Genomic DNA, 22,995 nt, shown 5'->3' with positions numbered 1-22,995 from the left:
GGTTATAGAAGCGCCCACCGTGCACATGATGAATGATTTACCTTCCGTCTGCATTAGGCCTCCTGCACACACGGGATCTGCTGAAAATATTTCCATCCAGATTTTAAAATAAAATCTCCTCCTCCTCCTGCTGATTATTCTCCTCATGGAAATGGGAGCGTGCTGCAGGTTTCTAAACTACGGGGCGCTCGTTCTCTTCGGATTTCATTCTTTTCTATGTGATGGGGGTAAAATCTGCAGGAAACAAGTAATGCTGCGCAAACTCCGCAACTAATCCGTGATGTGAGCAGAGGCCTTACTGTCCCCCAATAAATGTTATCCCTACACCCCTTCAATGCTCTGTCTCAGTATACGGGCGCTGGACGCACAGCCGGGCGGTGACCATCTCACCACTGTTCACCACGCTCAGGAGTATTTGCAGACGTGGTCGGGCTCTGTGCCACGTTTGGCGCCAGTGGGTCCGGAGCAGTCTGGATGGTGCAGTTATTTCAATTTTATATTAGACCGAAAAAGAAACCTGAGGGAAATAGCAGAGCTGGTAATTATACGGCGGGGTTATTCTGGGGGACGCACCGCGCGCCGCGACTGACGGGACGATTATTATGTGGGATGAGTTACCCAGAGAAGACACCTCAGCGCAGGGCAGAAAAGGGAAGCTGCGGTCTGGGATAGTCCACGGTCGCTATGTACCACCGTGCTGCCCGGCTGGTTTGGGCAATGTTTGGCAGCTTTGTGTTTTGTACCCGTTGCCGTCCTCTGAGATTGTGCCGTAAATGAAGATCAAGATGTCGGCTCTTTATTGGCAGAGGGAAATAATCGTTCTTCGTCTTCTCAGGCCGTGACCACGCTATATTGCCCCGGCAGACATGGCTTAGTCTCATTCCACGTGTGATCGGAGTATAGGCCGTGGCATAGTATTCCTGCCATACAGAACTGCTGCGGCTTTACTCTCCAGATACTGTCCCCTCCCACGAGGGTTGTCACCCAGCTTTCTTAGACTCTTCAATGGCGAATCCACCTGGTTATGCAATGATATACTCCCATATAGCGGAATAAGTATACTTTGACATTCAGGGCTCTTGGAAAGCTGGGTGATCCGTGTATCCGCGTCATGAGTTATGTCGGATTGTGCCGCACTTTATCAGATGACCGTACTGTAGGGACTGAGCTGCTCATGTGACGTGATCCATGGGGAACAATGGCCGCTACAGGTGACATCACTGGCAGCGCTCCCAGCTCCACAAGGCCGAGGTGACCATTCCTGGTGTCTGATCCTAGTCCTGTAAACATAGTGACTGCTGGGAGGTCTCAGGCCTGGAGCCGTGGGTGACATGCAGCTGGATATGGCTTGTCCCGGTGTATTCCATGTCGTGTTCTCAGGTGATGTCGGCGTGTGTGATGCTGGGGGTTGTAGTGGGTGACATGCAGCTGGATATGGCTTGTCCCGGTGTATTACATGTCGTGTTCTCAGGTGATGTCGGCGTGTGTGATGCTGGGGGTTGTAGTGGGTGACATGCAGCTGGATATGGCTTGTCCCGGTGTATTCCATGTCGTGTTCTCAGGTGATGTCGGCGTGTGTGATGCTGGGGGTTGTAGTGGGTGACATGCAGCTGGATATGGCTTGTCCCGGTGTATTACATGTCGTGTTCTCAGGTGAAGTCGGCGTGTGTGATGCTGGGGGTTGTAGTGGGTGACATGCAGCTGGATATGGCTTGTCCCGGTGTATTACATGTCGTGTTCTCAGGTGAAGTCGGCGTGTGTGTGATGCTGGGGGTTGTAGTGGGTGACATGCAGCTGGATATGGCTTGTCCCGGTGTATTACATGTCGTGTTCTCAGGTGATGTCGGCGTGTGTGATGCTGGGGGTTGTAGTGGGTGACATGCAGCTGGATATGGCTTGTCCAGGTGTATTACATGTCGTGTTCTCAGGTTATGACGGCGTGTGTGATGCTGGGGGTTGTAGTGGGTGACATGCAGCTGGATATGGCTTGTCCAGGTGTATTACATGTCGTGTTCTCAGGTGATGTCAGCGTGTGTGATGCTGGGGGTTGTAGTGGGTGACATGCAGCTGGATATGGCTTGTCCCGGTGTATTACATGTCGTGTTCTCAGGTGATTTCGGCGTGGGTGATGCTGGGGGTTGTAGTGGGTGGCATGCAGCTGGATATGGCTTGTCCAGGTGTATTACATGTCGTGTTCTCAGGTGATGTCGGCGTGTGTGATGCTGGGGGTTGTAGTGGGTGGCATGCAGCTGGATATGGCTTGTCCCGGTGTATTACATGTCGTGTTCTCAGGTGATGTCGGTGTGTGTGATGCTGGGGGTTGTAGTGGGTGACATGCAGCTGGATATGGCTTGTCCAGGTGTATTACATGTCGTGTTCTCAGGTGATGTCAGCGTGTGTGATGCTGGGGGTTGTAGTGGGTGACATGCAGCTGGATATGGCTTGTCCCGGTGTATTACATGTCGTGTTCTCAGGTGATGTCGGTGTGTGTGATGCTGGGGGTTGTAGTGGGTGACATGCAGCTGGATATGGCTTGTCCAGGTGTATTACATGTCGTGTTCTCAGGTGATGTCGGCGTGTGTGATGCTGGGGGTTGTAGTGGGTGACATGCAGCTGGATATGGCTTGTCCAGGTGTATTACATGTTGTGTTCTCAGGTGATGGCGTGTGTGATGCTGGGGGTTGTAGTGGGTGACATGCAGCTGGATATGGCTTGTCCAGGTGTATTACATGTCGTGTTCTCAGGTGATGTCGGCGTGTGTGATGCTGGGGGTTGTAGTGGGTGACATGCAGCTGGATATGGCTTGTCCCGGTGTATTCCATGTCGTGTTCTCAGGTGATGTCGGCGTGTGTGATGCTGGGGGTTGTAGTGGGTGACATGCAGCTGGATATGGCTTGTCCCGGTGTATTACATGTCGTGTTCTCAGGTGATGTCGGCGTGTGTGATGCTGGGGGTTGTAGTGGGTGACATGCAGCTGGATATGGCTTGTCCCGGTGTATTCCATGTCGTGTTCTCAGGTGATGTCGGCGTGTGTGATGCTGGGGGTTGTAGTGGGTGACATGCAGCTGGATATGGCTTGTCCCGGTGTATTACATGTCGTGTTCTCAGGTGAAGTCGGCGTGTGTGATGCTGGGGGTTGTAGTGGGTGACATGCAGCTGGATATGGCTTGTCCCGGTGTATTACATGTCGTGTTCTCAGGTGAAGTCGGCGTGTGTGTGATGCTGGGGGTTGTAGTGGGTGACATGCAGCTGGATATGGCTTGTCCCGGTGTATTACATGTCGTGTTCTCAGGTGATGTCGGCGTGTGTGATGCTGGGGGTTGTAGTGGGTGACATGCAGCTGGATATGGCTTGTCCAGGTGTATTACATGTCGTGTTCTCAGGTTATGACGGCGTGTGTGATGCTGGGGGTTGTAGTGGGTGACATGCAGCTGGATATGGCTTGTCCAGGTGTATTACATGTCGTGTTCTCAGGTGATGTCAGCGTGTGTGATGCTGGGGGTTGTAGTGGGTGACATGCAGCTGGATATGGCTTGTCCCGGTGTATTACATGTCGTGTTCTCAGGTGATTTCGGCGTGGGTGATGCTGGGGGTTGTAGTGGGTGGCATGCAGCTGGATATGGCTTGTCCAGGTGTATTACATGTCGTGTTCTCAGGTGATGTCGGCGTGTGTGATGCTGGGGGTTGTAGTGGGTGGCATGCAGCTGGATATGGCTTGTCCCGGTGTATTACATGTCGTGTTCTCAGGTGATGTCGGTGTGTGTGATGCTGGGGGTTGTAGTGGGTGACATGCAGCTGGATATGGCTTGTCCAGGTGTATTACATGTCGTGTTCTCAGGTGATGTCAGCGTGTGTGATGCTGGGGGTTGTAGTGGGTGACATGCAGCTGGATATGGCTTGTCCAGGTGTATTACATGTCGTGTTCTCAGGTGATGTCGGCGTGTGTGATGCTGGGGGTTGTAGTGGGTGACATGCAGCTGGATATGGCTTGTCCAGGTGTATTACATGTTGTGTTCTCAGGTGATGGCGTGTGTGATGCTGGGGGTTGTAGTGGGTGACATGCAGCTGGATATGGCTTGTCCAGGTGTATTACATGTCGTGTTCTCAGGTGATGTCGGCGTGTGTGATGCTGGGGGTTGTAGTGGGTGACATGCAGCTGGATATGGCTTGTCCAGGTGTATTACATGTCGTGTTCTCAGGTGATGTCGGCGTGTGTGATGCTGGGGGTTGTAGTGGGTGACATGCAGCTGGATATGGCTTGTCCCGGTGTATTACATGTCGTGTTCTCAGGTGATGTCGGCGTGTGTGATGCTGGGGGTTGTAGTGGGTGACATGCAGCTGGATATGGCTTGTCCAGGTGTATTACATGTCGTGTTCTCAGGTGATGTCGGCGTGTGTGATGCTGGGGGTTGTAGTGGGTGACATGCAGCTGGATATGGCTTGTCCCGGTGTATTACATGTCGTGTTCTCAGGTGATGTCGGCGTGGGTGATGCTGGGGGTTGTAGTGGGTGACATGCAGCTGGATATGGCTTGTCCCGGTGTATTACATGTCGTGTTCTCAGGTGATGTCGGCGTGTGTGATGCTGGGGGTTGTAGTGGGTGACATGCAGCTGGATATGGCTTGTCCAGGTGTATTACATGTCGTGTTCTCAGGTGATGTCGGCGTGTGTGATGCTGGGGGTTGTAGTGGGTGACATGCAGCTGGATATGGCTTGTCCAGGTGTATTACATGTCGTGTTCTCAGGTGATGGCGTGTGTGATGCTGGGGGTTGTAGTGGGTGACATGCAGCTGGATATGGCTTGTCCAGGTGTATTACATGTCGTGTTCTCAGGTGATGTCGGCGTGTGTGATGCTGGGGGTTGTAGTGGGTGACATGCAGCTGGATATGGCTTGTCCAGGTGTATTACATGTCGTGTTCTCAGGTGATGTCGGCGTGTGTGATGCTGGGGGTTGTAGTGGGTGACATGCAGCTGGATATGGCTTGTCCCGGTGTATTACATGTCGTGTTCTCAGGTGATGTCGGCGTGTGTGATGCTGGGGGTTGTAGTGGGTGACATGCAGCTGGATATGGCTTGTCCAGGTGTATTACATGTCGTGTTCTCAGGTGATGTCGGCGTGTGTGATGCTGGGGGTTGTAGTGGGTGACATGCAGCTGGATATGGCTTGTCCCGGTGTATTACATGTCGTGTTCTCAGGTGATGTCGGCGTGTGTGATGCTGGGGGTTGTAGTGGGTGACATGCAGCTGGATATGGCTTGTCCCGGTGTATTACATGTCGTGTTCTCAGGTGATGTCGGCGTGTGTGATGCTGGGGGTTGTAGTGGGTGACATGCAGCTGGATATGGCTTGTCCAGGTGTATTACATGTCGTGTTCTCAGGTGATGTCGGCGTGTGTGATGCTGGGGGTTGTAGTGGGTGACATGCAGCTGGATATGGCTTGTCCAGGTGTATTACATGTCGTGTTCTCAGGTGATGTCGGCGTGTGTGATGCTGGGGGTTGTAGTGGGTGACATGCAGCTGGATATGGCTTGTCCAGGTGTATTACATGTCGTGTTCTCAGGTGAAGTCGGCGTGTGTGATGCTGGGGGTTGTAGTGGGTGACATGCAGCTGGATATGGCTTGTCCAGGTGTATTACATGTCGTGTTCTCAGGTGATGTCGGCGTGTGTGATGCTGGGGGTTGTAGTGGGTGACATGCAGCTGGATATGGCTTGTCCCGGTGTATTACATGTCGTGTTCTCAGGTGATGTCGGCGTGTGTGATGCTGGGGGTTGTAGTGGGTGACATGCAGCTGGATATGGCTTGTCCAGGTGTATTACATGTCGTGTTCTCAGGTGATGTCGGCGTGTGTGTGATGCTGGGGGTTGTAGTGGGTGACATGCAGCTGGATATGGCTTGTCCCGGTGTATTACATGTTGTGTTCTCAGGTGATGTCAGCGTGTGTGATGCTGGGGGTTGTAGTGGGTGATTTGCCTGCAGGTGACACATAAAACATTTACTGCTTCTCCCTGAAGGTTTATTGCACGTTCCATTCTTGCTGAGCTTTTACACGCCCGTCCTGCCCCTGTTCTCTGCCCGCTGCGTGTTGTCTCTTCCCACTGTTCAGGACCTGTTTCCCCCTTACAGCTGACCATCTTTTGTGGGGTGTCAGAATTTTCGGCTGCTGCCTTGACATGGCCCCTATGACTTCTGGGTAATAACTTTTTTGAAGCTTCTGTTGCTTTTCAAGCTTTTGAGCTAAGGCTTCGTTCACATCTGCGCTAGGGCTGCGTTCTGACGTTCAATGAGCGCTTTCCGTCGGAACGGAGCCCTGACAGACACAAACGGAAACCATAGGTATCCGTGGTGACGGATCCGCTGCCAATGGTTTCCGTTTGTCTCCGTTGTGCAAGGGTTCCGTCGTTTTAAAGTAATCCATACCGTAGTCGACTGCGCTATTCATTCCGTCAAAACGACGGAGCCCTTGCACAGCGGAGACGAACGGAAACCATTGGCAGCGGATCAGTTACCATGGAAATCAATGGTGATGGAAACGGAAACCTATGGTTTCAGGTGGTCAGTCAGGGCTCCGTTCCCACGGAAAGCTGAGACGGAACGTCAGAACAGAGTGACGCAGATGTGAACGAAGCCTAAGCGGTACGAGCAATCTGTACGAACTAGATGAAAGTAACGTGCTTGTGCGGTAGATGGAGGTTTGTCTCGTGATTATTACATCTTCAGAGCGTTTCCTTTGGAGAGATATTGCTGCTTATCTGCACGTTTTCCTGTGTGTTGTGTTTTGGTAGATTGTAACACGTCCCCCTCCTCTTATAGTTTGGCCTGTTGTTGTTTTGTTGTCGGACTCTGGGCTGCCGGACCTTTCCTGACTTTATACCCTATAGATGTAAAGATCTCCCTGGAGCTCTGAGCGGTTTGTCGGCTTTCGGTTTTGGCTGCGCCGTGTGGGCGTCTGTGGGATTGGCGGTTATAATACCTGTCTGGCGTTGCACACACCCTGCTCCGTTCTGATAAGAAAACTATAGATAAGATACAAGCTGATCCTGTTCTGTAAGCTGGATATCCGCTTCATGCAGCCGGGACGTGCACACACCTGGTCTATGCTGCTGGGAGTTACCGCCGTACAGACACCAGACATAGACTGTGGCCCCCTGCAGTCCTGATGCTCGGTGTATCCGCCGGCTGCCGGGCGCACTTACATTGTTGATATCTTAGGCCTCATTCACACGAGCGTTTCTGACTGACGCGCGTGAATCGGGTCCGTGTGTGTTGCGATATGCATCCGTCTGCTCTGCGAGGGGCATGCGTTATTCACACACTCGCAAAGCACTTCATTTTTTTTTTTTTATTATTATAATTTTCAACTGAACTGATGCACAAATCATGCACCTCACACATGTGCGTGCATTTGCGGTGCGTGGTTTTCACTTCAATGGGCGCGTAGGTGTGTGATAACGCACCAATATAGGACAATCAGTGAGTTTCACGCAGCGGACTCTCGCTGCATGAAAAATCACACGTGTGTAAACGACCCCATTAAAATCAATGGGTGCGTGTGCTGTGCGTTGTCATGACTCGGACGTGATTCATGCTCATGTGAAGGGGCCTTAGTCTTGCTCCGTTCCAGAAGTTTGGTAGTAATAAGCAGTATAATGGTGCGCTCCACCTAGTCTTATAACCGGGTAATGCAGTTTGTGTCCCCCCGAGCTGTGCGCCCGGCCGGAGGCAGGAGGCAGGGAGCCGAGCGGCCCCCTCTAAACACAGACATCACTTCTGATCCGGGTACAGCAGTTCCCTCTTTTCATACAGATATTTGTGGAGGGATTTAAGTTCATCTTCAGGGATATTTCGTATCTGACGGCTTGAGCCCAGTGATCGTCTACAGCTCCTCCAGTTCAGTGTGAGACTGCAACCCCCAGTGCAGCCTGATTATTGGGGGTGGGGGGCAGTGTGCGCTATGGTCTAAACGGGGGCACTTCATTTAGATTTGCTTTTTTTAATCTCGTGTGGCATTTTAGAAAAGTTGTTAGATATTTTTTATAAACCATTTCTATTTACTATTATCATAAATCAGAGGCAAGAACAACCTGATGATCTACCGGTGAGTAATCTGCTATTGTACAACTCCCCCCACCATTGTACAACTCCCCCCACCATTGTAACTCAGATTCGCTTCAGTGGGGACGACTGCGCTGCCAAACCTCCCCAGCAATGGCTCGCCGGTCCGGAGCTCTGGCCGGCATGTCCCATCCTCCTCACTGGGGCCTGTCGTTGTCTGGCGGCCGGTGACCTGGCGCTGTTCTGCGTGTGTGACCCCGCTGCGGTACATTCAGGGTGACTCGGATCTTGTAGAAGTGGGTGAGATCTGTTGTATGATGGGGACTTCATCATTGCCTTGTATTGAAGGTCCTGTCGTGATGGCTTCCACCTCCGAGCGAGCGCTGCATTTATAACTCCTGTAATAATGGGGCATTGGCAGCGAGTACAAGCTCTTGTATTAATGTGTTTTTTCTTTCTTTGCAGGCTGATAATGAGATTTCCTCGGACTGTAACCATGTAAGTATTGTGGACCGCAGCTGTGATGAACGGTGACTGCACAATATACAACTAGTATAGGAAACCCTTCCCACCATAAATCCTCACGTGCCATTAAATCTTGTCTGAGGACCCAGAAATGATGAAAGCAGCGACTAGATATGGAGCACGGAGACCCATTGCCACCATTGTGTGGGGGTCTGCCAACTCGTAGACATTTACGGCCTATCCTATGGGTATACAGTAAACTTCTTTTGGCTGGAATAATCCTTTAAGCTGCCGGCAGACCTAGAAATGATCCTGATGCCGTGTCTGCCCCTTGATGTCCTGGAAAGCACTGGTCCACTGGGTAATTGTGGAGAAATTGGACTGTTGCCGGCTATAGTCTGGTGTGTGCTCTGCTCCCAGCACCTTTTCACTATGGTATCCCCCTCTTCCCAGGTGGAGATATTTCCTCCCGTCACCTGTAGGTGGCAGAACGCGGCACCTTGAGGTTTAATTGCTCAGATGTTCAGTAATTCTGATAATTGCCAGCATTTTAGTGAAGGTGATTCCCAGCAGTTTTCTTTTATTTACATTGTAGTGGGAAGAACAGATGACAGTGCAGGTTCTATTGTGTTCACTGTATTTGTGCCCATCACCTCTATGGGCTGCCATTGTGTAAACTATAGCTTGCTATACCGGGCTGTGTGAACGTTTAATGACAGATCTCGCCATCTATTGGCGATGAGCTGCAGCCTCCTCTGAACACCTCCACACCACGGCTGGGGCTGCTCTGCGTCAGATCCTTCTGTTTGTGGTGAAGAAGCTGCGGAGCTCTGGAATAAATGCCGTCATAGAATTACATTATGTTGTTTTTCAGCTTCTGTGGAACTTTAAACTCAACCTGACAAAAGATATCAAGTTTGAGTCTGTGGCCAAAGAGATCTGCAAGTCTACTCTGTCCGGGGTGAGTGTGATCCACCATCTGTCTCCAACGTGGTTAATATCTCGTGGTCATTTATGTCCCATCGCGCTACTGTTTGCAGACTGAGGCTTTACACTGTGCCGTTTAGAGATGGGGTTTGTTCTGGGATGGAGAAGCAGAATTTAGGGACGCCAGTGACGTCATCGACTACTTTCGTTTGTCTTCAGTTGAAGGAATGTGCAGAGGAGACTCCTGGGAAGGGTTACGTGGTCTCCTGTTTGGTGGATCATCGTGCAAATATCACAGAATACCAATGTCACCAATACATCACTAAGATGACGGCCATAATCTACAGCGATTACCGCTTGATCTGCGGATTTATGGAAGACTGCAAGGCTGAAATAAACACTCTGAAGTGTGGCAGTATCCGACCTGCAGACAAGGTGAGTCCTGATGTGATACACTGGCATCCATTGTGGCATGAAGCCTGATTATAAGAGCAAGCGCTTCTCAGGGTATGTTCACACCGCTTATTTTCAGCCGTTTTCTGGGTGTAAACGCCTTGAAAAATACCTGAAAAAAACGGAACCTGAACGCCTCCAAACATCTACCCATTGGTTTCAATGGGAAAAACGGCGTTTCGTTCAGACGGGGCAGTTCTTTACGCGGCCATTTGAAAAAATAACGGCACTTAAAAAATCGCCCCATAAAAGTCCATGTCACTTCATCAGCCGTTTTTGGAGCCATTTTTCTTTGTCAATAGAAAAACAGCTCCAAAAATGGCTTCATAAAGGTTTGATGCTTTAAAGACGGCTGAAAATCAAAGGCAGTTTTCTGTATTTTTCAGCCGTTTTTACTTGAGCGTGTGAACGTCCCCTCAGGGTGACATCTCCTCAATAATAATTGGCTTATTCTCCTTACCCAGGACCCCCACTCTCAGGGGGAGGTGGTCGCTTGTCTTGAGAAGGCCATTGTAAAGGAAGCCGAGGAGACTGAATCACAGAGCCGCATATCTGATAAGTGCAAACAGTCAATACTTCGCGTGGCCGAGCTCTCGTCTGATGACTTCCATCTGGACAGGCACCTGTACTTCGCCTGCAGAGACGACCGAGAGCGATTCTGTGAAACTGTAAGTAACTGTCATGTACAACGTTCATCACAGAATCCAGATTTATTTTGCACTTGCCTCGCTGCCATTGCCATTTGCGGCTATTTTGTCATTTACATCCCAACTTTAACACTTAAAGGGAATGTGTCGCTAGAAATGTTTTTGTTTTTTTATTTATTTTTTTAGTTAAACAATTATTATTTAAGTGATTACGCATTGTTTTAATTATTTTCTTTTCACAAGTCAGGAAATATTATAAATTAAATTCTAATTTATAACATTTCCATGTGCTGGCCACTAGAGGGAGCAGTTCCCAAAATTGCAGCATGGTCAATGTGGTAAAGCAACCTCATTGCTTTATGCTGCAAATTTGGGGTAGACACACTCGCTCCAGTGTCCTCACACAATCCCCCCCCTCCCTTATTCTGGCTAGTGCCAGGAGAATGAGGGGGTTTGAATCGTCAAACCTCCTACACTGTGTGCCGCCATTTTCTGAGCGACTGCACAGTGTAGGAGGATTAGATACAGGGCTCAGCAGACAGTATAACACGAACATAACTTACCTGCTCCTGCCGCCTCCGCTCCTATTTCTTGCTCCTTCGCTTCCTTGAACCTATGACCGGAAGCCGCAGCCGGAAGTCGTCATCTTACCGCGGCTTCCGGTCTGCATGAAAATGGCGCCGGATTTCGCTCTGCCAAAGACCTTCCTTTTGGTCTGTGTGGGAGCGGCGCATGCGCCATTCCCACACAGACGGCGTACACTGCAGAGAATGGAACGGCTCCCGTTCGCATTCTCTATGGGGTTGTATGTGCCGTATTCCATCTCTGTATGTGTCGTTAATCGACAGATACAGAAATGAAAAAAAAAGTTTTCGCGTTTCTCCCTTCTTCTGTTCAATTGCTTCTTAGTGTTTCTTCTCATGGTCTCATTTTCTTGACAGGTCCAGGCTGGAGAAGGACGGGTTTACAAGTGTCTGTTCAATCACAAGTTTGAGGAGTCCATGAGTGAGCGGGTGAGTCTGATGTACTTGCGATAAACAATGTGACTGTTCTGTACTTGTATTCTCCGATGGAAATGACTGCCTAATTCTCTGTGCAGTGCCGCGATGCCCTCACCACACGTCAGAAGCTGATCGCTCAGGACTACAAGGTCAGTTACTCACTGGCCAAGTCATGTAAAGCGGATTTAAAGAAGTATCGCTGCAATGTGGAGAATCACCCCCGCTCCAGGGAGGCCCGGCTCTCCTATCTGCTGCTGTGTCTGGAGTCTGCTGTGCACAGAGGTGCGTGCCGTGGGAACGCTGCACATTTCATTTCAGCAGTTGAAATTCCTATTTTGATTCTGACGGATTGACCTTTGGCTCTCGACTCCCAGTTTTCTTGTGTGATGCATTTTAAAAGCAATAACGTCCAAGTTCAATGGGGGTTTCCGGCCCTGGTTGTCTGGGTCCTTTTTGAAGGCCTCATACATTTTCTTGTGCTGTTCATCCGTGGTAACACAGCAGCCACACTCACTCAGTCCCCGAGCAGCAGATCTGGAGGACTGCAGCCTCCGGCATGGATGTAAATACTACAGCACTTCCAGGGCAAGGTGCACTCACAGGTTTACTCATTCATTGGGATAAACTTGTCAAAGGAACTTCATCCCGATTTATTGCTCCCTCTCGGACCAGTGTGTTCAGTATAGGGGTGAACCTGTGAATACTACATGGGCAGGAGACGCCTCACTAGTGCAGGAGGGGGTTGTCTGCTGACAGGGAAGCCGTTATCCGCTCACTCACTTGTAGAGGGGGCAGTTCAGATAATGGAAGCGCTTATCAAATGATGATTTATAAAAGGCTTTTTATGTAGTTCCCTAATATAATTTCTAGTTCCTTTAACCCTGGGTCCCAGACTGTTACTTATTAGTATCTCCTGATGCTTCCACTAGGCCGCCAGGTGAGCAGCGAGTGCCAAGGAGAGATGCTGGATTACAGGCGCATGTTAATGGAGGACTTCTCGCTAAGCCCGGAGATTATCCTGAGCTGTCGGGGGGAGATCGAACACCACTGCTCCGGTCTGCACAGAAAGGGGCGCACCCTGCATTGCCTGATGAAAGTTGTGCGTGGAGAAAAAGGGAACATAGCTGAAAAGTGTCAGCAGGCGGTGAGCACAATGTTTTCGTCATTTAGAACCGACGCCTCAGGTCAACCTATCAGAACGTGTCTCTGGTCCTGTCTGCTATTGTTATCTGGACTCATGCAGTCCTATATTATCTGTCCACCGTTGTGATGGCATTGCCTTCTCCACTACAGTTACAAACATTGGTGCAGGAGACTGACCCTGCTTCAGATTATCGTATAGACCGGGCCCTCAATGAAGCCTGCGAATCTGTCATCCAGACTGCCTGCAAGCATATCCGCTCCGGGGATCCAATGTGAGTATTTATTATTGTACATTGATGCCGGGTAGGGATTTGCTTGCGTGTTATGACCTTCCATCTGTGCACGAGACGCGGATATAGGACGTGTGGCTTGTCCTTCACACTGAGACGCTCCTGTCCTGACCTTCACCTCTTCCTATCCAGGATCCTGTCATGTCTTATGGAACACTTATATACAGAGAAGATGGTGGAGCAGTGCGAGCACCGTCTGCTGGAGCTGCAGTACTTCATCTCCCGGGACTGGAAGTAAGATGTCTGTGTGATTGTGTAGGACGTGGTCCTTCATGTTGGATTTGCTGCGGGACCCCACTAATCCTTGCTCTTTGCCAGGTTGGATCCCGTTTTGTACCGGAAGTGTCAGGGAGACGCCTCCCGGTTGTGTTATTCGCATGGCTGGAATGAAACCAGCGAGAGCATGCCGGCCGGAGCCATCTTCTCTTGTTTGTACCGGCATGCGTACCGCACGGAGGAGCAGGGGCGCAGGGTGAGGTCATGAGGCTTCGTACTCTCTTCTACTGGAGGAATATGTTCTCTGTTATTATTCTAGTGACCGCTCAGTGGGAAGAACATGCAGGAAGCTTTATAATTGTACTGGGGCAGGAGATCTGCAGGAAAGTGTTTCTTATGATGCTGCATCTGATAGTTTAGTGACCCTAATGAGCTGAAATCACCCCCTACAGCGGGGAAATGAAGCATCGCGCTGCACCCCTGGGATCCGTGTACAGACGGGCTGCTCTTAGTATCCGCGCTCCACGCCACATGATGTATGAATGTCCCCAGTACGGTATTAAGACCATTGGCTTGTGGTCCTTGGTTTTACTATATGCCGAAGGTGTTTGTATTATTTAACTTGGTTTAGTTTTTGGATCTATAAATGCAGAAATCCTTTTATTCCCTTAAGTTGCGTCTGACTAAAGATTGCGTTCTGTCCTCGCAGTTATCACGCGAGTGCCGCGCTGAAGTGCAGCGTATTCTCCATCAGAGGGCGCTGGATGTCAAGTTGGACCCTGCCATGCAGGCAAAATGCATGACCGAGCTAGGGAAATGGTGCAATGAAAAAACGGAGACAGGACAAGTAAGTGACTGCTTTATATCCTTGTAGATCATGACCGTCTCCAGACTAACCGTACGCTGCATCTCGCTATCGCAGTGGGTGGAGCTTCTGGTTTACGTTGAGTCTTTCTTTCTAGGAACTGGAGTGTCTGCAGGATCACTTGGAAGAACTGGTTCCTGAGTGCAGGGAGATCGTGGGAAACCTGACCGAGCTGGAGTCGGAGGTGAGTCGCCGCCACGTGCTTCACCGGCAGATATGCAGCTTTTCATTTGTTCATGGCCCAGATGATGTAATTGAGGAGCTGTTTTCTAGACCATGAACCTGATCATAGTAATAATTTGTATCTTTCTGCTTACAGGACATCCAGATAGAAGCTCTTCTGATGAGGGCGTGTGAGCCCATCATTCAGGGATACTGCCATGTAGGTTTGCTTGTCTTTTATGTCGGGGTGATAGCCGGTGGTTTTCCCCTCCATCACCGCTGAGACCTAAACCGATTGGTAGAGCTTCAATAATTGTTCGCTGCATGTCCATTCTGTAGAGGGTGGGGGGGGGGGTGTCTCCCCTCGTTGTTCTGTGTGTTCCCTGATCCAGATGTAGGGTTGGTTCTGCTGACCCGGGGACTGAAGGTGGTTGATGTAACTGGTGCAGGATTTATTATGGCTGTTTTTACGCTGCTTGTGTTATGGTGGAATCTTCTGCTTCATTCATTGTTTGTCTGTTCAGGAGGTGGCCGATAACCAGATTGACTCGGGGGATCTTATGGAATGTTTAATCCAGAACAAACATCAGAAGGAGATGAATGAGAAGTGCGTAGTGGGAGTCACACACTTCCAACTGGTAAATAACTGGCGCCATTATTCCTCCTGTCCTCTGATGTCTGGTCACCCCAGAGGAGGAGCAGCACTTGTGTTACAGGTTTTGACTGTTCTATGATTGTTATTACTTTTTGTTTTAGATTCAAATGAAAGATTTCCGTTTCTCGTACAAGTTTAAGATGGCCTGCAAGGAGGATGTGTTGAAACTGTGCCCCAACATTAAGCAGAAGTGAGTGTCCCGCTGCTCTGTGGGGGAGTTTTTGGCATTCTGTGCCAGAAACTCTACTGATCAGTATAAACGTTGCCTGGTCTATAAACATTACCTGAGCGCTCGGTGTCTCCATGGTACAGGGTGGACGTTGTCATCTGTCTCAGCACCACCGTACGGAACGACACGCTGCAGGACCTGAAGGAGCAGAGAGTGTCCTTGAAGTGCCGGAAACAGCTGAGAGTCGAGGAGCTGGAGATGGTGAGATTGTCGTGTGTAATGTAGATTTAGGCCTCATGCACACGACTGTAGCCACGTGCACGGCCGAGATTTTCGGGTCGGCCGGCAGCGGAGTGTCACCCGCGAGCCGCCCGCAAATCGCTGCGTCCATTATTTCCTATGAGCCTGGACCGCAGAACACGGCCGTAATAAGACATGTCCGTTCTTTCTGCGGTTCGGGCTCCTGGAAACCACGCTCGTGTGCATGGCCCCATAGGAATGAATGGGGCCGCAATTCTCCTATGGATTTTCGGGGGAATTGTGGCCGCAAAAGCACGTTCGTGTGCACGGGGCCTTAATCTTTAGGCTTGAGGAATTCTCCATGTTTTGTTCTAAGAGTAACTGATTCATAATGCAGTATTAAAGCTAATAGAGAAACCTGATCCTCTCTACAGTCAGAAGATATCCGCTTGGAGCCAAAGCTGTATGATTCCTGCAAAAACGACATAACTACCCTCTGCCCGAATGTGCCCTTTGGCAATGCTCAGGTGAGACTGCCCTCTGCTGGTTGCCGTTGGTTTTTGCTTTCTTCATGTTTCACGGTGCACTTTGCGGTCTCTTGCTGATCACGCTTTTATCTCCTTCGTGTAGATCATCGAGTGCCTCAAAGAAAATAAGAAGCAGCTGAGTTCATCTTGTCACCAGAAAGTCTTCAAGCTCCAGGAGACGGAGATGATGGATCCTGAACTTGATTTTACACTTATGAGAGTCTGCAAACAGATGATCAAGGTAACATGGAGTGTGACCGGGGTAAAAGGGAAAGGTAACCCCCCAAGAATCCTCTGGTAACGCGTCTGCTCGGGTCTCCTCAGAGGTTTTGCAGTGACTCCGACTCCAAGAACATCCTGCTGTGTCTGAAGCAGAACAAGAACACCGAGACCATGGACCCCAAATGTAAACAGATGATCACAAAGCGGCAAATTACACAGAACACAGGTCCGTCCACACTGACGTCCTCCACTAACTGTTATTTCTGTCTAGCGATGTCACGATAACACAATTTGGGCTTCGATACCGATACTTTGTGTATATTGCGATACTCGATACCAAAACGATACTTTTGCCAACAATAATTAAAAAAAAGTTCTTCCATTTTCTGATGTGAGGCGCGAGGTATTATCACATTAATAGTAATTAACCCCATCATGTTCCTCAGTCATAATGGACAACATTGGGTTAATGTGTGAAGTACATGAAGGGGTTAATTACTATTAATGTGAGGCTCAATATTCATAATACCTCGTGCCTCACGTTAATAGGTGAAAAAGCAGATTTTATAACATTAAACATAAATGGCGCTATAAATTTGTTGCGGTCGCGACGATACCGAATGTGTGTATTTTATGTATTTCATTTAATTTTTTTTGTTTTAAACTTTGATGTAGCGGCATATATCTATATACTGATAGTACACAGGCAGTTGTTAGGACAGACCTCCGTATTCCCTAACAGAAAATATGGTCAGACAGCCCTGGGGTCCTTCAATGGACCCTGGACTGTCTGCCCATATATGGTACGTCCCTCGATCGTGTCACAGGGATTCCCTGTGACGCAATCCAAAGGGCATCCCCCATTCTCATTTACCCTTTGAATGCTGCGGTGGCGGGCAGCTTTGATCGCAGCATTCAGGGGAATAATAGCGGTGGAGATCAGAGGTTTCTCTGACCTCCCGCCGTTAGAGCGGGGCTGCGGCTGACAATAAGTGCACGCGATCAGCATGAGGTGTATCGGCCGGCGCTGCACTAATGAGGTGCTGGCACTGAGGACATGACGTGGGGGTGGTTTGCAGTGCGTCCGCCATGTTCTGTTCTGTCTTAAGTGCCACCACTCAGTGCAGCACTGGTCGCATCCCGTCATGCTCACCGCGTGCGCACACTTGTCAGGAGCGGGCAGTGATTGTATCACACAGCCGCAGCCCCGCTCTGACTGCATTCATGTGTTACATCACTGCGGCCGCACAGCTTTGTATCGAAGTACATGTATTAACGGTATTGAAGGGTTTGAGGGTGCACGGTATCGAAACCGTATCGAAATTTTGATGCATCGTGCGTCCCTATTTCTGTCGCCATTTCTTTTGTTCTCTAATACTTGTCGCCCTCCTTATTATGATAGATTATCGTTTGAATCCTGTACTCCGCAAGTCCTGCAAAGCTGATATCCCCAAATTCTGCCAGTCTATTCTGAACAATGCCAAAGACGACACTGAGCTGGAAGGACTAGTCATTTCTTGCCTGAAGCTGAAATATGCCGACCAGGTGAGCGAGCAAAGGGGACTCCACACCGGGACCCTCAGCCTTGGCTAGCAGATCCTACTCTAGCATTTTTTGATGGGACCCCCGTCCAGTTATCCCTCATCTCATGTTTCTCTGCTCCCTCATTTTTAATTGATTTAGTTATGTGGTCATGATTTTATAGCTTTTTTTTTTTTCTGCACAGCGTCTTTCTCCAGACTGTGAGGATCAGATTCGTGTAATAATCCAGGAGACGGCGCTTGACTACCGACTTGATCCTCAGCTGCAGATTCAATGTTCTGAAGAAGTAAGTTCAGGACGTTTTCTTTGGCTAACCAGCGTTATATCTGTAATTCGGCTTTCCTTGTTTGGGGGTTTGTCACCTCGTGCCACCATCACGTCTTGTGTTTTTTTGCAGATTAACACGCTGTGTGGGGAGGAGGCTGCAGCTCAAGAGCCGACAGGTCAGGTGGAAGAGTGTCTGAAGATGAACCTGCTTAAAATAAAGTCTTCTGGTTGTAAAAAGGTAATTGCCGGTCCATAGAGGATCTCATAAAAAGATGGTTCCTCATCATTGCCTCCACAATAATGTCGGAGACCCCATGTCGGCACCGGTGTGCAGCTTTTTAGGGTCCTGATAACGGTATCTTTTTTTACTTGCAGGAGGTTCTTAACATGCTGAAGGAGAGTAAAGCGGACATCTTCGTGGATCCTGTACTGCACACGGCCTGCGCGCTGGACATTAAGCATCACTGTGCCGCAATCCCTCCGGGCAAAGGACGCCGTGAGTTCTGTTTTTATATACACACTGCAGCTTCTTAGTGCTGTAAATAGATAGCGGTGTCCACGTACTGCTCCACTACCACATCGGGAAAGAAGGCGCAGGATATCCGCATGGTAGATACAGGCGGTTCTATCGCGGTACTGCAGCTATTGCTAAACAAGCCACTTCAGATAATAGGAGATGTGAGGAACATGTCCCAATCGCTTGGCTGCAAAACAGGTGGGTGCCCCGTCCTCTCCGGCTGCTCAAGAACGCTACCGATCATGACCTACGGCGATATTCACATTATATCTGTCGGCTCCTGTAAGGTCATGAACCATGATGGATCCCGCTGCCTTCCAAATGGGTCTGTTCGGTTTCAGAGTTTTTTTTACTGAAAAGGCGCGAGCAGCGTACCCCACTATCTGTCGTCAGGAAGCAATGCAAACCTTACAGTAATGAGAGGCTCTGCTTATTAGTGCCGCGGCTTCTGTTCCTCGCTGCACCGCGACACATCTGATTTCAATCAAGTCCCATTGACTTATAAGGGTCTATTCACATGTGGCAGGATTTTTGCAGGAATTTCTGCAACTTCTCTGTTTCATACACGTGAATGGGGCTGTTTCTGAAGCTGCTGCATGGATTTCTGCAAACCCCATCCAGAGGAAAGGGACAGCTCTGTGACAAATCTGCCGTGTGTGAATGTACCCTAAAGAGACCTGTCGGGTTTCCTTCTTTTTGTGTGTGTGATCAGCGCCTTCGCCTGTCTGCCCTCCGCCTTAGTACTGGATGACTTGTTACAGTTGGGGACACCATTATTAAGGTTCTACTCTCCAGGGCAGCTCTTTTGTTTGCACTCGTAGACTTTGCTTCCTCAGTGATTTGCTGGCTGTTTTTTGTATTCTGACCCTCTATATACAGCAGGGTAACTGTGCGGTTTTCTCCCGCAGAAATGTCTTGCTTAATTGAAGCGTTACAGGATAAGATGGTGCGACTCCAGCCGGAGTGTAAGAAGAGACTACAGGACCGTCTGGATATGTGGAGTTATGCAGCCAAGGTAAGGAACCTGTCAGCAAGTAGAATCCCTCCAGTCATCACGGGGGCACCAGCGATGAAATGTATCAATCTGTTGTAATTCTGATTCTTCCACATTGTGGGAGGAGCTTAGTTATCACATGACTTTATACACCTGATAACTGGCAAATTACATAAAGGGGGAGGGGTATGACATTTACGGTTGTCGGCAGGAGACGAGCACCACAAGCTTAGAAACGAGCACAGAGCCTTCCCACTGCAGGGAGGGAACCGTGGCCATTCTTTGTGATCAGCATTAAGTTGCACAAATCGTTTGTCACAAGATGTCCGCATGTAGCCCACGTCTTTATCTCGTTGTCTTCTTCCTTCCAGGTGGCCCCGGCTGATGGCTTTTCAGATTTGGCAATGCAAGTAATGAGCTCTCCATCTAAGAACTACATCTTATGTGTCATTATGGTTGGAGTTTGCATCTTATTCTTTGGAGGCCTCCTGTGTGGGCGCATCACCAAGAGGGTGACACGAGAGATGAAGGACAGGTAGAGCAGAAGACCCCTCAGCAACCGCTTTGAGAAGCAGCAGGGGGTTCTGGGGAGGGAGGGCGCCCTTGTGTCCATGTTGTACAGCCCTCTCATGCAGCCTGATGCCATCCCCCTCCCCACTCCTTCCAGGGCTGTTGAATCTGGAGGGAAATATGGAAGCAATTGCGGGGTCCCCTCCCCTAATTTCAAGCATCCCAACTCCCCTGCTTTCTCCATCCATTCTGTCCTGATCCAGACCTCCAAAACATGGCTACTTTATCCAGAGACTGCAGTCCTTCTCTCCTAGTGCCGTGTTGCTTTATGTGAGCTTTTTTTTTTTTTTGGGTGGGGAGGGGTTAGAGAGGGGACTGGGATTTTTTTTTTTTTTTTTTTTTACATTATGCCTCCCAAGTTGGAAGCCGTGCCTCAGCCACTTTCATACCCTGTCATGAGATGAGGAAGGGATTTGGAGATTGAGCTCTTTCAGAAGCTGCCTGAGCCTGGAGGTCTGCAAAGAGGGATCTGTGCTGCCAAAACTCTGGAGAGGCGGCTCCTGCCCAGCATCGCACACAACAGCGCAAAAGTTTCCAAACCTTTCCGGTGACGCCGAGAGTTTTCACCACTGCGACCCGACTTCTCGTTAGTGCCACAGCGCTCGTTAATGACTCCGGCAGGGAGACGGCAGTCGTGACCCCAGATGTCGTCCTCGCTGGTCCAGAGAAACAAACACTAAATTGTATCAGAAGCCTCAGCTTCTCATCATGACCGGGGCTGTTCCCTGAAAGCTTTCACCTCGCTCGCTCTTAATGACTTGCTCCTCTCATTGTGAAATGTCTAATATTTATCGATTTTGCTAATTATTTTTATTTTGTTTTGGTGCAGCTGTCTGGTGTTACTTTGCAGTACAGACAGTGACTGAGCCGCCCCCTCCACCATCACAACACTCATTGCCAGCTGCCCAGACACCGTGGCGGTTCCATGTATGGGTGCACTGGCGCTGTGGCTGCTTTAGATGGTCTCACTCCTCGTTGGTGAATTGCACTACAGTAACCAGCACCCAAATCTCACTAAGGGATGCTGAGCGATGTGTCCAGAGTCATCCTTAGTTGGTTCATGCCGAGGTCTTGACGAAAACAAAGCCGCTGTGTCTGGGAGCCGCGTGTACCCCATGTGAGATGTGAGCACCGCTACCCCGGCCTTGCTAGTGTAGCAGTTAGTTTGTGTCTGCGCAGCTCTGGGGAAACACTAGACATACAGGGACAATGTCTGATTCTGCAGCCGCTGAGCGTGACCTGTTGAAGCATTGACGGTTACTGCAGCCTGTGCGTTCATTGTAGGCGCTATACGTGGGCTTCCCGGCGACAGAGCAGTACCCCTTTGTCTTCCAGGATAGTTCTTGCTTTTTCCTTCTTTTGCAGTGTCTCCCCAGCTTTGCACTTTCTACTCCTCGAGATCTCCAGAAAACATTTCACTCTGCTCAGTGTAGGTGCCACCGCCCATGATGCCACTCCACCCGCTGTAGAACTGGTTAAGGATGGACTCTACGCCCGTCTGCTGCTCGCAGCGCTGCAGATGAAGCTGCCAGTCTGATGTCACGTCCTGTGTAGTGTGGGATTGTACCGGGGACATGTTGTCCCAGTTACCCGCCGCAGAACGATATGGCGTACTCCAGGACCGCGCCGTCCCCTGCGGTGTAAACACATTAAACCTTTCATTAAATGTTTTCTTCTTTCCATCAGCCACAAGAAATTGTACCGATAACTGCACTCCAGATTGCAGCGTAGTCACTCCAAGCAACCGCCTCCTCCACTCGCTACAGCCAGATCTGCAACCACAGACCCCCCCCCCCCCCCCAGACCCCGTAACTGGCTTGAACTCCTTCAGTCCTGTACTGCCGTTCTGGTTGTGCAATATACACTGGAGCTGAGCCCACCCCTCCGCACACAGGGAACGGGTCGCACCCATACATAATGAGTACATTTTCTTTCTGTAAATTGTTTTCCCTCTGTGTATAGAAACCGTCATTCTGTGTCATATTGAAATGTTACCGATGTTCAAGGCAAAATGTGCATTTTTTTTTCTGTACAGAAAAATGGGAAGATTTAATAAAAAACAAAAATGCTACCTACACCCATGTGCTGTCCTGTGATAGAGGCCGACCGAGGGACACAAGAGACTGCAGTGTATATACATTCATAGTTACATCCGCTCCACATTATCCACACACCGCACACAAGCGCAGCTTAATGAAGAGACAATTGTGTGTGATTTGGGGTCAGGAATTTAATGTATACAGTGCTGCAAAATGTCTCCCCAATCGTAAGGAAATAACCAACTTCACTTAAAGCTCCAGTCACCTGTGATTGACATTAGTTTACATCTAGACAGTGGAATCACTTAGTAAATAATTACATCCTGTACTGATCCTGAGGTACATCCTGTATTATACCCCAGAGCTGCACTCACTATTCTGCTGGTGGAGTCACTGTGTACATACATTACATTACTTATCCTGTACTGATCCTGAGGTACATCCTGTATTATACCCCAGAGCTGCACTCACTATTCTGCTGGTGGAGTCACTGTGTACATACATTACATTACTTATCCTGTACTGATCCTGAGTTACATCCTGTATTATACTCCAGAGCTGCACTCACTATTCTGCTGGTGGAGTCACTGTGTACATACATTACTTATCCTGTACTGATCCTGAGTTACATCCTGTATTATACTCCAGAGCTGCACTCACTATTCTGCTGGTGGAGTCACTGTGTACATACATTACATTACTTATCCTGTACTGATCCTGAGTTACATCCTGTATTATACTCCAGAGCTGCACTCACTATTCTGCTGGTGGAGTCACTGTGTACATACATTACTTATCCTGTACTGATCCTGAGTTACATCCTGTATTATACTCCAGAGCTGCACTCACTATTCTGCTGGTGGAGTCAGTGTGTACATACATTACATTACTTATCCTGTACTGATCCTGAGTTATATCCTGTATTATACTCCAGAGCTGCACTCACTATTCTGCTGGTGGAGTCACTGTGTACATACATTACTTATCCTGTACTGATCCTGAGTTACATCCTGTATTATACTCCAGAGC

General features: G+C 49.4%; 1 protein-coding gene across 1 annotated transcript in view; it reads left to right on the top strand.

Moving 5' to 3' along the window:
• The window catches only part of GLG1 (golgi glycoprotein 1), a 34,312-nt gene extending 12,591 nt beyond the window's left edge, over positions 1–21,721 (top strand). The window contains exons 2-27 of the mRNA XM_075838264.1: positions 8,521–8,553; positions 9,395–9,481; positions 9,667–9,882; positions 10,365–10,568; positions 11,489–11,560; positions 11,647–11,830; positions 12,478–12,692; positions 12,842–12,963; positions 13,114–13,215; positions 13,300–13,453; positions 13,907–14,044; positions 14,160–14,246; positions 14,382–14,444; positions 14,749–14,862; positions 14,981–15,069; positions 15,192–15,309; positions 15,723–15,815; positions 15,919–16,056; positions 16,140–16,263; positions 17,440–17,582; positions 17,764–17,865; positions 17,977–18,084; positions 18,222–18,342; positions 19,272–19,378; positions 19,729–19,892; positions 21,614–21,721. Coding sequence (XP_075694379.1) covers positions 8,521–8,553; positions 9,395–9,481; positions 9,667–9,882; positions 10,365–10,568; positions 11,489–11,560; positions 11,647–11,830; positions 12,478–12,692; positions 12,842–12,963; positions 13,114–13,215; positions 13,300–13,453; positions 13,907–14,044; positions 14,160–14,246; positions 14,382–14,444; positions 14,749–14,862; positions 14,981–15,069; positions 15,192–15,309; positions 15,723–15,815; positions 15,919–16,056; positions 16,140–16,263; positions 17,440–17,582; positions 17,764–17,865; positions 17,977–18,084; positions 18,222–18,342; positions 19,272–19,378; positions 19,729–19,892; positions 21,614–21,635 — 3,120 coding nt within the window. The 3' untranslated portion in view covers positions 21,636–21,721. The remainder of the gene's footprint in view (positions 1–8,520; positions 8,554–9,394; positions 9,482–9,666; positions 9,883–10,364; positions 10,569–11,488; positions 11,561–11,646; positions 11,831–12,477; positions 12,693–12,841; positions 12,964–13,113; positions 13,216–13,299; positions 13,454–13,906; positions 14,045–14,159; positions 14,247–14,381; positions 14,445–14,748; positions 14,863–14,980; positions 15,070–15,191; positions 15,310–15,722; positions 15,816–15,918; positions 16,057–16,139; positions 16,264–17,439; positions 17,583–17,763; positions 17,866–17,976; positions 18,085–18,221; positions 18,343–19,271; positions 19,379–19,728; positions 19,893–21,613) is intronic.
• The last annotated feature ends 1,274 nt before the right edge of the window (positions 21,722–22,995 follow it).

This window comes from Rhinoderma darwinii, chromosome 9 (genome assembly GCF_050947455.1).
Source record: "Rhinoderma darwinii isolate aRhiDar2 chromosome 9, aRhiDar2.hap1, whole genome shotgun sequence".
NCBI classification, from domain to species: Eukaryota; Metazoa; Chordata; class Amphibia; order Anura; family Rhinodermatidae; genus Rhinoderma; species Rhinoderma darwinii.
This window is presented reverse-complemented; position numbering and strand designations above follow the sequence as displayed.